The sequence below is a fragment of the Haliotis rufescens genome, unplaced genomic scaffold (genome assembly GCF_023055435.1).
Source record: "Haliotis rufescens isolate VD_foot unplaced genomic scaffold, xgHalRufe1.0.p SCAF_11, whole genome shotgun sequence".
Taxonomy (NCBI): Eukaryota; Metazoa; Mollusca; class Gastropoda; order Lepetellida; family Haliotidae; genus Haliotis; species Haliotis rufescens.
The window spans coordinates 6,355,525-6,370,992 of record NW_025963791.1 but is presented as its reverse complement, the minus strand read 5'-3'; the positions used below and the strand labels follow the sequence as shown (position 1 = coordinate 6,370,992).

The 15,468-nt window shown below is 38.1% G+C and overlaps 1 protein-coding gene across 2 annotated transcripts; it reads left to right on the top strand.

Annotated features, from left to right (window-relative positions):
- The first annotated feature begins 19 nt into the window (after window positions 1-19).
- LOC124134288 (GTP-binding protein SAR1-like) lies at window positions 20-14,233 on the top strand. 2 transcript variants are annotated; one of them, XM_046499022.2, is made up of 7 exons: window positions 20-175; window positions 2,250-2,309; window positions 7,206-7,325; window positions 10,336-10,401; window positions 11,651-11,754; window positions 12,320-12,451; window positions 13,306-14,233. In XM_046499022.2, exons 2-7 carry the CDS (start codon window positions 2,261-2,263, stop codon window positions 13,420-13,422), a joined length of 588 nt encoding a protein of 195 aa, XP_046354978.1. In that variant the 5' UTR covers window positions 20-175; window positions 2,250-2,260; the 3' UTR covers window positions 13,423-14,233. The 2 variants fall into 2 exon arrangements, with proteins under 2 accessions (XP_046354978.1, XP_046354979.1); XM_046499023.2 differs by lacking the exon at window positions 7,206-7,325 and adding an exon at window positions 4,026-4,145.
- The last annotated feature ends 1,235 nt before the right edge of the window (window positions 14,234-15,468 follow it).

Below are 15,468 nucleotides of genomic sequence, written 5' to 3'. Positions count from 1 at the left end.
TCAACCAATTGCAGTGTTCGACTCACTGGCTCAGGAAGTACGTCACGGGCACGTCGATGCAGCCATTTTGTGTCACGTATTTGCTATCCAAAAGATAGAGAACTTATAAATCCACATCCTCTGATACACTTACACCCGGGTCCTCATATTCGATAATATTAGGTCAGAGAGACAAGTAAGTATAGGATCTTATTTTGTATAATATCTACTCTTCATATTTCATCTTTCAACCACCTTGTGTCCAATGTTTGACGTGGTTTTTGAAATGAAAGTAATTTTTAACAGCTTTTTGCCAGTCATCATATAGATATAGGGTTACCTTCACCTATTCTATCAACGTGTTATATAATTTAAGTAGTAAGTCTTAAACTCAAACAGTTACAGTTTCTTTCATTGAGGCCGTACCATTTTCTGTACCCAAGACGTTGCAAATGCCACATGATCTACAGCTGTATACTGCGTGTTTATTGCGTGTTTATTTTGTCACGTTGAGCTCGCACAAGTATGTTTTCTGGCGATTTAATGTTCCCTGTTACATGATTAAATAACATATAGTGACGTTATTAGACTTTATTGGGAAGGAACATGAACTATTTGGGGGATTTGTTTTTATAAACTTGATAGGTGAAGGGGGTATGCATGCTATCACTGACAGCAACATATGTTAGTTTTTAACTTTAATTATTCTTGTTTTACTCATATAGCTAGGAAACAAATCCAGGTACAGAAGAATGATAAACCTGTACAACATTGTGAAAATTATGACTGGTACATGTGTTTTGGCAAGTCAGTTTTGATGTTATTGTTGACAATGACACTTGTATCAAAGGATATACATAATGATAATAGTATCACAGTGATCATTGAATTTGGATTGATGTTATAAATTTTTACTTGTCAATCACTAAACACATGGCTTTTTAGATAATGATTCAGTATTTTAGTTGTGGCAAAAACATTATGTCTTTAAAGTTAAAACATGGCAAGAGGTTGTCCAAAATTTTACTTTTTTAATTTTATCTACAGATTTTTGATATATCAATAACACAATAACCCCCCCATAATAGTATAAATACTAATAATGATCAATACTTTACATTCATTACATGAATACCAGGTATAAGCATTGATCTGACTGAGAAGAGTGCATATAGGAGACATGCCAACATGTTTGTATTTGATGACTGAACTTGTGACCTAGTTAAGGTTCTTTCATCATACACATTCAATCATTCTTAGAGAATGTGGGTTGGCTTGTTCAATGGGATATTTTTGTATATTGTCCCCTTTATATCTCCATGGTTGATCATGAGTAGTGTTTGAAATTAATAGGGACCTTTATATTTGCTGCTAGTTCCTTGAATTTTTATGCTAAACCTCGAACACTGGTTGGCATAGTTCGAATGGTTAACCCCTTGGCTTTCATCCATAGTTGAAAGCATTGTTTATCGTGGTAGGCAGCTATAGCATCATGCTGGCCTTGGAGTTGCCCAGTTGTTAAAGCGTTTGCTCTAATCACACCAAAGACCCAGGTTTGATTCTCAACACGGTTAAAATGTGTGAAGCCCATATTATGGTTTATGCTTGCAAAGAACCAGATATCAATATTTTTTTTGTATGTTGATTCACTTTTCTCTGGTAGATTGTTATGTTGCAATAAGTGGTGTAAGAATCAATCTCATTAAAATCTAAATGATGATCTGAGGACATCCCATTACGGGTCACGTCAGAACTACCTTTTGTGAATTTTGACCGACCAATGGAATGACTGACAAGAAATCGATATTAGCCAATCAGAAGGCAGCTTTCTTGAGCTTTACGGCGACTACGCTCCGAAACATATTTTGACGTATTCTCGATTAAAAAAATTAAGACTGATAAGAAGAACATTCTGGAATGGCTTATAGATGGCCTAGATAGTATGGATATAATCATAAAACCCGTAACTGTCGTTTGGAATACCCTGTTATAAATATTTCGTGGTTGCATGATTAGAAAACATATTCCGACAGTCACTTTCATGATCTGGTAAGCGACGCTCTGATAGGTGGGATGAAAGGTCATTCTGATGTGACCCTTAATTGGATGTCCTCAGATCGACTAAGGTCTGATTTTAATGAGATTGTGTAAGAATGGGAATGGGATCAAATTACTGAAAAACATTATGCAGGCATGACAATAATCACAGCAAATAACCATGTTTATCATTGTTTATAGTCATGATAATAGGTTCTGATTTCCATTTTCAGGCACTTCCAAGATGTTCACCTATTTATGGGATATGGTGTCTGGTGTATTAAATTATTTAGGTAAGTATTATAAAAAATATGGAACCTTTTCAATAAGCACCAACATCCAATGGAAATTAGCATTTAGATTTTCTGTGAATTTAAAAAAATAATAATAGTGGTTTAAGCATGTTAAGACAATACACTTGGAGCACATTGTCACTCATCTTCCCGAGGCAAGAGAGTTAACTGACTATAAATGTCCAGTTTCCACCCTAGCCGAACTAGGCTGGAATTACTGGGCTCAATCGTAGTGCCACCAGTGGCTATTACGAGTTATGTGCCTTCTATGTCTCTCCTATGGACCAATCAGATTCCACGTCTTGTTTCACTTGCATTTGCATCAAACAAAATGGTGGCGCCCAGGCAAGACGATCTGCTCGATAATCAAGATCTATACTGTGATAAAACGGGTCTTACACCACAAAGTGCATCAAATCGAGCGAGCACCATGATAAAAAAAAATTAAAGATTTGGAAAATATCTGTTGACAACGAGTTGTCCGTGCACATGCTTTGTAAATCCTGCAGTCGAACGAAATCTTCACGACTTTTTACAAACTGGATTTCAATTATGTTGCACAATTTTGATTGGATTGTGCATAGACTCGTTAGTCCAGCCAAAATGTAACTCCATTAAACCAGCCTAGTTCGGCAAGGGTGGAAACTGGAATTTTATAGCCAGTTGACACTCTTGTTTCGAGAAGATGATTGCCACTGAAATGATGTCATCCGATGGAGTTGAGTTTCTGTATCTCTTACTTATGTGGTACCCTGGTTACTATGACAATCAATTCCACAAGAATATAAGTATCTAAACTAGACTCCTGGACAGGGAAAGTTGGTGGTTCAATTTTTTGGCTGCGTCATTACCAGAAGTCATTGTAAGATGGTACTTGTTGTTACCCTGCCTGGCGTGTGGCATTAAGGGAATAAAGCAAGTACTGGCTGGCTCAGTGTAGTGTGTCTGTGTAGGGTATCCATGTTGAACTGCGGAATGGTGTTTCAGTGGTCTACCCACCTATAAAACTGGCATTTGTCAGCCACATACACATGCATGTATGTTGAATAGAAGTGAAATAATCTTCAACGCAATCTTAACATGCTTAAACCCCATTTCACCTCTCCCCCAAAAGAAATGCTCCTGCTACACATTAAGCTTTTGTCAGTGTTTAAATTTATTCTTTATCCTTCATTCAATGTGTTGCTGATCCTCTTTAGGGTCGGGGATTTCGGTTTGAGAAAAGCCATTTTTTTTGTTCACATCTATCCCTGAATACAACATTGCTTTTAAGGGGAGGCTTGGTTCCACTGCCACATTGTGAGCCTATTTCCAGTCTTTTCTACACATTATAATTGATACTCTCTGTGATATTGAGACATTTTCATTTATTGCTTTATTCAGCAACATCACAAGGTTTGATTGTGCAGACATGTAATGTGGTGTTGGAATGACTGAATAAAACTTTGCTAAGTATCCTGAGCATATTTCCTCAGACCAGCGACAGAACTTTTATATTGCATCTGTAATACATTAACAGTGTTAGAAATTAAGGGATTTTCTTTAGATCTGCTGTACAGCTTTAATCTTGGGTCCCCTAAAACTTTTAACATTTAGAGTTATGTCACTGGTTCTTTAGTTTGAATTTCAAACACTCCATTAAGAATCCCTGTTTGCTGCCATGTGGCAGTTTATTTCATTCAATCTTTCAAGTGAATGTCATTGCTACCTATCCAGGCTTCGGCAAGAAATCAGGCAAACTAATATTTCTTGGTTTGGACAATGCTGGTAAGACTACCTTGCTTAGCGTGTTGAAGGAGGGGCACCTGACCCAGCCCGTCCCCACACTCCACCCCAGTAAGTACAAGGTCTTGGAGGAGAGTTGGCCGTGATGCATGATAATAGCTAAACCCATGACTGAAATGTGCTAATATGGCTTCCCTACTAAGTAAGCATGTGAGAAACTGTTATGCTTGAGTTTGTAGCACTTTTAATTGATTGGTGTGTAAAGTGGATCCTATGTCCTGTTGTGAGGCAAGTGCAGGTACTGATGCAGAGTCCGCTGTGGATCTGTATGTGGAGTCACTGTTGGGTTATAATACAATTTTAAATAGGTGCTAAGTTTGGATACATGGTAAGTCTGCATACAATGACTTGGGCATTCTTGAGTTAAAGATGGCAATGGGATATAATGATTTGCACGTACAACCATGACAACTATTCCATGTTTACTCAACATGCTCAAAGGCATTCCATATCTACAGGCTATCTCTATATAGGTGTATTTCTGCTGATTCACCGTGACACTTTAGTTGTTTTACTTAGCTGATATTTTGGGACCCCTGTTCCTCAATCATAAGGCTTGAACTCGGCCATTTATCTAACCACTGACATGTATAGTTCAGGTATAATTTAAAAAATGCATTTCAAATTATATTCTTAAAATAGCATTTGATAGATATTGCTACAGATATAAGACAAAATAATCCTGAATTCTGAAATGCTTTCAAATGAACGATAAGTCTATTTGGTTTTGGTCAAATGGCATACAGTACAGTTGAAACTTCAATGTTTTGATGAAATGAATGGTTGTACATGTATCAACCATTGAGGTTGATCCATTTTAGACACTTCTATGGAAGAATGTCATGTTTGCAATAATTTCCATTTGTGCATATTTAAGCCAAGCTGTTAGTGTTAGTATAGCAATTCCCTTGACAGTGAAGGCTGTGTCTGACACACCTGTATCAAATCACAGCTGTTGTCACCTGCCTTGTGTACGTGTGAACAGGCTCTTCACGTTCACAGTATCTGTCTTAGGCTGGGATGACCACACATGGTTATAGTGAAGGGAATAAAATATCTTAACTTGTCATTTTAAATAAATTGATGTCCATGCTTCCTACCATTTTCATAAAGAAAGTTCAGTTCGGTAGAAACGGGCTCAGAGATTGATTTGGTTCAAAAGTAACATCACCAGGCCTGAGTATAAATTAGCATGTTGGAATACTTTGCAATTCTGTCCAACCCATGTTGCACCTGCTTGGGATGTGTCCATCACATACTTGATGTGTTATGTTTTGTATAGCACAGTATGTGCAGTATGTGTGATTGAGGGGACCAAACATGCTATAGATACTACGGTTGTCATGATTCACCAATGCATTGGAAATTTACACCAGACAATGCAGTAGATGATATGTCTACCATTTATCTATTCATGTTTTAATTCTGTATCAGTTTTGTAATTTTGGTAATGATATACTTGTAGTAGAATAGCATATCAATAGTTACTTACATGATGGATATGTCTTGATGACATTTGTCTCTGGAGACATCACTACATGTGAGCGTATCGTGCACTCCGGAAAATACACCAGTAGTACAAACACACCAGTAGTATAAGAGCGACCAGGAAAATCATGACGATGAAAAGGATGGTAGTGTTCTTATGTGACTTAAGTCTTGTATTGGTCTAAATTGATAACCAGGTAATGTGTGAAGCCCATTTCTGGTGTCCCCCGCCGTGATATTGCTGGAATATTGCTAAAAGTGGCGTAAAACCAAACTCACTCACTGATAACCAGGTTCCCTTTAAACCCCCGTTTCATCAAATTACAGCCCACACCAGTGAAAGTTATAAATTTCCAAATAGGGCATTACATGTAGCATGTTTACATTGATTGGGTTTCCAGGGAAACCCCATTTTTAGCCATTTAAGCTTACTGACCTGGCTGAGTACTTTTTGAATTATTCATCCTTTTGATGTGACATGATGCACTCAGAACAGCTGGTCTCATTAAGTGTGGATTTAATTTCATCTGTTGTAAATGATAGCGTGGGTTTAATTTTCAGCTATTGCAAATTATAGTATGGTTTTATTTCAGTTATTGTTTTTGAGGGCCACTTTGTGATATTACCATGTCTCGGTTGTGATACAGTACTCTGTGGAATATATGAAAACCTGACCCCAGGATGGTCTATTCATGTTATACATGTTCCATCATCAAAGTGAATAATAAAAGGCACCCCATGGGGACCTGTATTGGAATAGATGCCCCATGCTGATAGCGGCTAAATTGGATCTCATGGTCAGACCCATAGACTGTTGATTCAGCTTGCGACATTAGCCACTAGTCAAATGCCAAAGTCTAGCAAACATTTTCTGGTCTAGTGAAATCTGCATTTTCTAGTCTATATACAGAGACTAAAGTATTCTGAAATTTCTGTAAAAATACAAGTTTGGTCTTTTAGGTTTTGATGGTTGCATGTTATTCTACATGGAAGCACTTTGTTTAAAATATACCAATATTCAATACCTTTGAGTCAATTGTAATACCATTTACCATTTACTTGAGAACAGTTGTACTTACTTTCAGAAACAATCAATTTAACTGGGTGTAAATAACTGTTAGGTTTGAAAAATAATTAATAATTGCCATGCCAATATACACAGTACCCTTGTATATACTTGTATCATTTTGGTTTGATACATGGCCTTGTGTTATCAGACTTGTATCATGACAATGCAAGTTTTTGTGATACATGTACATCAAATCGTTGCCGTCTTTTTACAACCCTAATGGTCCTTGAAGACATGTAATACATTCCTACACTAATCTTAGTAATAACAGAATGAAGCTTGGCCTTGTTAGAATGCAGTGTTTGAAATTAAACATGAGATTCAAGGGGTCCTGGTCGGGATCTAAGGGGTCTACAGATCCCAATACAACAGCTGAAAACCTCAAGAACCCCCTGACTCTCCATTTTGAACACTGGACTGTATCCCTGTCTCCCAGCAAGAAGGTTGTGTGTGTGTTTGTTTGCATCGTCTTCATCCCATGGTAAGTATGGTGGAGACCAGTGCAGCATGGGTGCATTTTGCCAGTGTTGAGCATGCTGTTTCTTTTGTTGTAGGTTTATATAAAAAGTCTGGTAAACTGGTATTCCTGGGTCTAGACAATGCTGGCAAGACTACCCTGCTTCACATGCTCAAAGACGACAGAATGGCACAGCATGTTCCCACCCTGCATCCAAGTAAGACCCTAACATCACAAACAGCATCCTTGATAAGCCAGTGTAACACATCTCCAGAAGATAAGACGTATACTGAGTTCCTTTCGCCACCATGTTTTGTTTTGAGTGTGGTTTCAAATATCAGAATGCTAAAAATAACCGTCCAGTGAAATTATCCTGTTTCATCATGTTCATAATTGAAAGAGGTTGCAGGACTTTTGTATCCCCTCCATACAGCAGAAACGTCTTGTTGGATAGGAATGATGAGGACTTCCCTTTGTCTTTGTTCTCAAAACATTTTTTCCATCTAAAAGTTAAACTTATATCAGTTTGACTTGTTTCAATATGTCCATGGCTTGCTCTGCCAGGGCAGTAGCTTTGACTGTACATTTATGTTTGACTCACATTTAAATCAGCATTTTGATCGGTTGTTGGTTTCAAGTTCATGAAATTCTGTGCTAAGTTAGTGATAAGAGAGTTGCAGCTGGTGACGTCAGTTCTGAAACAAAGCTATTATGGCGAATGGGTCCAGGGTGTTTATCCTGATAGATAAGAGAGTTACTTCACTGGGTAATCGAGGATGCACAAACAGTAGGCTGTAGTGACAAGGGATGCTGGCTGTATCCTGATACCACGGATCAGGGTTACAGTCCACAGTTTAAGTGTATGATTGGTATATAACATACCTGTAGTAAGGGACATCTAGTGAATTTTTTAATCTTGTCAGCTCAGCTGTCTTCTTGTCACTAGATAATGACTTTGTCGACTGGGTATGAGAACTTGTATCATGTGTAGGTGCTCTGCATCAATACCTGTGGTATCGATTAAGGTGGTAGAACTACTTGACGATTGATTTATGAAGTCAGCTGTTGACTAGAAGAAATGCTAACTTGTCTAGTCAACAAATTTTGAATCAAAAACTGATTATATACATTATGCAGTGGTACGTCAACATGTGTAAAACTGCATTTGTGTGTTGTCTAGAAATCAAGGTATAAGATAATTAATGTAGTCAGTATCTGAATATTTGGTATTTGTACATGTTGTATCCAGTCGTCAAATTAAAAAAATATGTAAATGATGCATTTTCAACGACTAGTAAAGAAAATTACATTTTAGAACAACTTCATGTTTTATAGATAAGATCTGTGGGGTATTCCCAGACTCTTCTTGAAGGCGAAACTTATCTCAGTCCAGGTGTCATAACCATTTAATCAGCTGTTACTAGGCAACAATATCTTTCTATCAATTCTCTTGTGCCTACAATAATCAGAAGTAAATGCATATTGTAAAGTTGATATTTGCACTTTGTGACATGGCTATTTAAGTATTTCAAAACCTGATCATTGTGAGGTTACTGTTGTCATGAATATGACAGATGTTATTATCTATGCATGCTTTGTGCATATGACAACCTAACCAAATAAGTCTTGCTGATTATTAACCTGCCACCTTAGTAACCATTATCTGTATATAACATACATGTCAGTTACTATAAACATAGGATAGCCAAGTGGTTTTAGAGTTGTGTCCCTTAGATGTGCCAGGATTGGTAAGTCCTGGGTTCAAATTCCAGACTCCCCAGCCCCACATGCAGATCATTATCATAGGCCTGGCATTAATATAACCATGCTTGTGTGTTTACCCACAGTGGAAAAAGTTTACAATTTGGGCCATGTTGGGCTTTAAACATGTATATGTACCGGTAACTGAACATAGCTTGTAAGGGAATAAACACAACTCATTCACTATTAAAATGAACAGCCATGCTGCTGCCGGAGAAGATGTTTCATTGAGTCTGACACCATTTTTTATGTTAAAAAAATTAATATTAATTAATATAAGTCCTAGAGAATTGTAAAATGCTGTAAGTGCAGAAATTATGCTGTATGTCCAATCAGACATTGATGGTGAGGAATCTGACACAGGAATCTAATTCCTTCCTGACCTAGTGCTTGCACATTAGAAACGAATGTGTGTTTAGTATGTTTGACTAACTGATGCAGCCATGCATGTACAACTAATATAACTGGTTGTGTATTCAGTTCGGAAACAAAATACTTATTTGGCCACTAGATGTAAAAATGCCAGCATGTGTTTGTAATTCATTTATGTGGTAAACATCATTAACAAGGCTGGCGTGTGTTACAGTAATGAATTGTGGCTCCAGATGTTCATTTCATTAAATATCAGTCACCTTGGTAACAGTCTCTGTGATAGGTTTATCTCTTTTACAGAACGAGAATATATGCAGAATATAGATATCTAAATTGGTGTAAAATATGTCAGTTGCCCATTTTTGCTTTTACTGTAATTTACTATTTCTTCCAATTATGATTTTCATGATTATTTATTAACATACCAGTATGTATTTTCTTTAACTTGTCTCTTGTTTGAAGTGTGTATCTATTGTATATATGTGATGGTGATCGCTGGCCGTGTTTTCTATAGGATGTGTATGATCTGTATATTTTGAAGTGACAGTTTGGGTATATTTTCAATCTCATTAAAATCAGATCTTAGTTCTCGCTACCACTAAACAAAGATCTGAGGACATCCCATTAGGGGTCATGTCAGAGCGACCTTTCACCGATCAATCAGAGCGTGCTTACCAGATCATGAAAGTGACTGTCGGAATGTGATTTCTAATCATGCAACCTCGAAAACTTTAACACAGGGTATTCCGAACGATAGTTACTGGCTTAACGACTTAATCTAGACCATCTATTAGCCATTCCGGTATGTTCTTTTGTTAAGGTTTCACAATCTTAATTGAGAATTTGTCCAAATATGTTTCTAAGCGTAGTCGCCAATTTGAAATTAGTGCCGTAAAGCTTGAGAAAATTGCCTTCTGATTGGCTGATGTCGACTTCTTGTCAGTCACTCCATTGGTTGGTCAAAGTTTGCGCAAGATCGGTCTGACGTGACCTTAATGGGGTGTTCTCAGATCTTTGTTTAGCGGTAGCGAGAACTAAGATCTGATTTGAATGAGATCGGGTATATTTTACAATTGTGATTGGTTTGTTCACAGCTTCAGAAGAACTCTCCATGGGGGGTATGAAATTCACGACCTTTGATCTTGGAGGACATAAACAAGGTGGGTTTGTGTCAAGTTTGTCATATAAACATCCATACCAACTGATTAATAACATTATTGATTACTATATGTGTTAGAGATTCTATACAGGTTTATACATATACTAAACATCATTCAGTAATCCTTTTTTGGTTTCTGTGTTTCAGTATGTGTATGTCACTTTGCAAACTGAAACAAATGTTTCGTTAGAAAATATATAATATATAACCGTACATCCACAGGACTTGTCCAATTATTGATTGATTGCTGTTCAATGGCTTCGATTGATCAATTTATCCGCCAACACTTTGACAGTTCCTTGTAGACATTCATTCTTAATTGCTATATGTGAAAAATGTTTGAATTGCCACTAAATGAGGGTGACAGTATGTGTGTACTATGTGTGTAAGTATATTAATGTGTATGTGTGACTGACATTGTGATATTACCCAATACATAATAGCTGCAAGTTAATTATTAACTCGGCCCTAATGCTTAAAATTAAAATAAAGCCTGTGAAGACATTTTGAAGCTTTGAAGCACATGTTGAAAAAACCTGCAAAGAAACTCTTAGTCAGTATCAAGTGTTGGGATGCATTGATGATGCATTATGACCCTTGTTCGGTCAGCTTCATATCCATGGTCATGGGTTTGACCTTGACCCTCTTGGGCTTCCACATTCAGTTGACATGTGATGTGATCAAAATAGCATTCAAAGTGGCATGCAATACAACCCTCACTCACTCATGTACTGTGAAAGGTGACTCTGCTTGTCGTGAGAGGCAACTAACAGGATCGGGTGGTCAGGCTTGCTGACTTGGTTGATGCATGTCATCGTTTCCCATTTGCGTGGATTGATGCTCATGATGTCAATCCCTGGATTGCCTGGTCCAGGCTTGATTGTTTACAGACCGCCGTCATATAGCTGGAATATTGCTGAGTGCGGCGTTAAACAACAACCAACCAACCAACCAACCAACCAACCAACCATGTTCTAATACCATTTGCCCATATGCATGAATTAGTACAGAGATGCTTCCTTTAGGTGTGCCAGAAACCTATGATCCACGGGTTGAATCCTAGATTCTGAGTATGGTTCTTGGTTTGTGTGCTCTATGCTCATGCTCAATGGTTTCCAAACAGGTCAACATCTAAGGCCAGCATCACTTTGAACTTTCTGCCCACATTAGCTGACTCAGGATGATATGACTGAAATATGCTTCAAGATGGCATTGAACTCTCACTCATTAATGATATATCCTGTTTACAGCCAGAAGAGTTTGGAAGGACTACTTTCCTGCTGTGGATGGAATTGTTTTCCTTATTGATGCCTACGATAGAGACCGATTTGCAGAGGCCAAGTCAGAACTTCACGTATGTATTACACTGTCATAAAACCATACCACAAATCAGCCTGCATTCAGTTGAACTGGACGATAGACTGTCAACTCAACATTGTTCATGTCGTTACGGCTATGGTCTATTGTGTCAAATTAAGAGAAGCAGTCCTCTATATATCAGGAAAGTTTGTTTTTTCTTTTTTTTCATATTTGTGAATCATAGTGGAATAGTTTGTGGAATAAGATTCTTTGGGTTTCAAATCCTCAATTTGGGACCCAGGTAACAATCAGTTCCGACTTATTGTAAGGAGCCACTAGATCAGGTCTTCAATACTTCATTTGGTTGAAAGCATGTCAACCAGACAAAAACTGATAATGTACAAACATATAAGAACCAAATGATCAATGATAAAATCCAAACTGTTTCCCAAAACTGCTGCTGCTGTAACAAGTATCTGAAATCCAGTTGATTGTCAAGACCTGCTACTGCAGCCCTGTCATAGCCTACTAGGAGAGACAAACACTTACAGTTGTACAGTGTCTGTATTCAAGTGGATGTAGTCTGTTGAGTCTGTACAGCTGATGTGTTCTGTTTGCAGAGTTTGCTGTCTGACGAGCAGGTGGCCCACGCCCCAGTGTTGATACTGGGCAACAAGATAGACAAACCTGGAGCTGCCAGTGAGGATGAGATCAGGGCAGTGTTTGAGCTGCATGGACACACCACAGGAAGGGTACGCATGGGTTACCTAGATATGATCCAGTGATTCAGATTGCCTGGGGACACCGCTAAAACATGACTCTCCGTAATGACTTACTGTTTGCTCACGTTTCTGTCACTGGTTGTCCGTACTTGATTATTCACAGGCCCCAGTGATAACTGATATGACGGAAATATTAGTGCCTTTGTCCATTACATGTGATACTCCTTGAGCTGTTGCTTGTTCTATACTACTCAAAAGAAGTTAAGTAGTAGAATAGAACAAGCAACAGCTCAATGAGAATGACATGTAATCGACAAAGGCACCAATATTTCCGTTATATCACTTATACTACTCAAAAGAAGTCATCCGCCATCATATAGTTGACCTGTGAAGATCCGGGGTAGAATAGTTCTTCAGCAACCCATGCTTGCCTTCAAAGACAACTATGCTTGGCGTAAGAGGTGACTAACCAGATCGGGTGGTCAGGCTCGCTGACTTGGTTGATGCATGTCATTGTATCCCAATTGCATGGGTCGATGCTCATGATTTCAGTCACTAGATTGTCTTGTCCAGACTTGATTATTTCCAGACTGCCGTCATATAGCTGGAATATTGCTGAGTGCAGCATTTAACAACAAATAAACAAACAAAAGAAGTTAAAGAACACCTGACGTTTTGCATTTTTCTGTCATGACAGATGGACTATAGACATATTAACAAATTAAGTGTTTGTTAACGTTTTTAAGTAGTCTGTATATAAATGGTTTAGCCTGGTGTATTTAGACATTTTCAGAGTATCAATAAACAACAACCAAAAAAAAAAATTATTATGTGGCAGCAGGAAATGACTTTATGTGACATCCAATTTTGAATGTTTGTTTCAGGGACAGGTATCCAGAGGAGAACTTCCCTCGCGGCCAATGGAATTGTTTATGTGTAGTGTGTTGAAACGACAAGGGTATGGTGAAGGCTTCCGGTGGATGGCCCAGTACATCAACTGAAACTTGTGATTTCTAGGCAATATTCAATATGTGGCACGTAGGGATGGGTTCCATCGCGCCCTGGACAATGTCAGACTAATGATTCCTGATTTTTATAAGCCTATTTTGAAATTTGCATCTGTACATATACATTTTGAATGGTGGATTATATGAGTGTATGCCAACAGCAGTGGTGTGCCTGGAACGTTGCTTGCTATCGTAACATTCACATACAGCCTCCTGCTGCGTCCAAGATTCAGATTTGTCGTCATGTGCGACTACCTCGATGCAGTGAAGTGTTGTATGTCAGCATGTGGAATTAGGATGGACTTGATGTAGTGCTATTTGGGAGGAGCCAGTCCACAGCAAGGCTCTGGTGTAAACCACTGTTTAACTTGACCGTATTGAAGGCTTAAGAGATAAAGAAGAACGAATCAAATCTTGAAATGGTTGTGTTAGCCATCCGATTCATGACATGGAATAACACAAGTTAGTTTTCTACCCTCTACCATCTGAGACAAATTAACATGATACATCAAAGATTTTAACAACTGTTTTATTTGTGTACATTAATGTATGTATGGTAAATTCTTATTTGCTTGCTAAGACTATTTATTGTAGATTCTTGTAAATCCTCTCCGTTTCCTGACAACACCTCTGTACTATAGTGTTTCCATCATCAGGATATGCTCCTCTCTCAATAAAGATATATTTCCATGTACTGTGTGACTGTCATGTTGGGCTCCGGCATCATTGGCTTCACAAGCTGATGACATCCTTGAGACTGTATGATACGAAATTGTTTACAAGATTAAAAGTTGTTAAAACAGTAGTCTTTGTCGCATTTTTGGCTGAATTTCTTGTTTTTTGAAGAAATTAACATTTTGCAATGAACAAAACTAACACTTCTGATTAATATTTTGTTCTTTGGCTTTTGATGTCATGTGTATGGTGTCAGTGAGAGGATTTTGATGAAAGATGGAGCGGGATGACACTATCCCCAACAGAAGGTGAAAGATGGTACTTGTTATAACTTGCCTAGCGCTCGGTGTTAAGGGGAGAAAACAATGACTGGTCGGAGTATAATGTGTAATGGGATTATCTCCTCCCCATATATTTACACTTGTGACAGCCCAACCCTTATTTGATATACTGTCTGCTCAACTTGTCATATTTTGTCAAGTTGTGGCCCTCACCAAATGTTGAGTAGAATATCTAATGGACAGTTAGTCACATTCGGGGTTGAAAACAATTATCAATATGGGGGCATGGGTGGCCCAGTTGTCTGAGGCGTTGCAATTCACTGTGCAGAGTTGCATCCCTTGGACATGCCAGAAACCTATGATTGTGGGTTCGAATCCCCGTTCGCCCCAATTATTTTTCCAGGTTTGTCAGTACCATACCCGTGCTCGTGGGTTTCACCAAAGTGGTAAACGTCTGAGACCTGCATCACTTGGGGCTTTCCTCCCACATTAAGCTAACACACCGTGATATAACTGGAATACTGTTAAAAACGGTGTTAAACCCAACTCACTCACTCAATTGGCAATATTGCCAAAATAACATCAAAATTTTCATGAGAAAAAATGTCTATTTGAAGGTAGACTTAGGGAGTATAGGACAGCCAATATGTACCTTTCATCATGTATTCATCAATAAACAATATTCTCAGATTCTTAATCTTATTACCACAAATTCTCATGTATTTCTCACATTCTCACTGTCTTACTCCCACACTGACAATATTCTCAAACTTTTACCAAATAAACATGTTTCATAACTCAATACATTCTCACATGTATGCCAACAACACACCTCTGTTTCTGCTCTATGTTATAGATATATGTCTCAATTTTCTTTGAAAATATTTTGATGCGAAAAAAACGTACACTAGAATACGAGCGCTGGTCAGAAACTTCTAAGCCTGATTTACTTTATTTATGGGCCATAAAGTGAACTAGTCAATGTAGTACATTGTTGGAGTAGTTCATTACAAGTGTATTTGGTCTGTTGAGGCCGTTTGTATGTTAGTGACAGCCAGTTGAACGTGATAGGGGTCCAAGGGGA

What these genes read in the sequence shown, in the direction of transcription:
- LOC124134288 (XM_046499022.2), top strand. Translation starts at nt 2,261, where the DNA reads ATGTTCACCTATTTATGGGATATGGTGTCTGGTGTATTAAATTATTTA. An exon ending in TCTTGGAGGACATAAACAAG is followed by an intron (nt 10,402 to 11,650) that starts GTGGGTTTGTGT and finishes TCCTGTTTACAG; the next exon opens with CCAGAAGAGTTTGGAAGGAC. An exon ending in ATGGACACACCACAGGAAGG is followed by an intron (nt 12,452 to 13,305) that starts GTACGCATGGGT and finishes TGTTTGTTTCAG; the next exon opens with GGACAGGTATCCAGAGGAGA.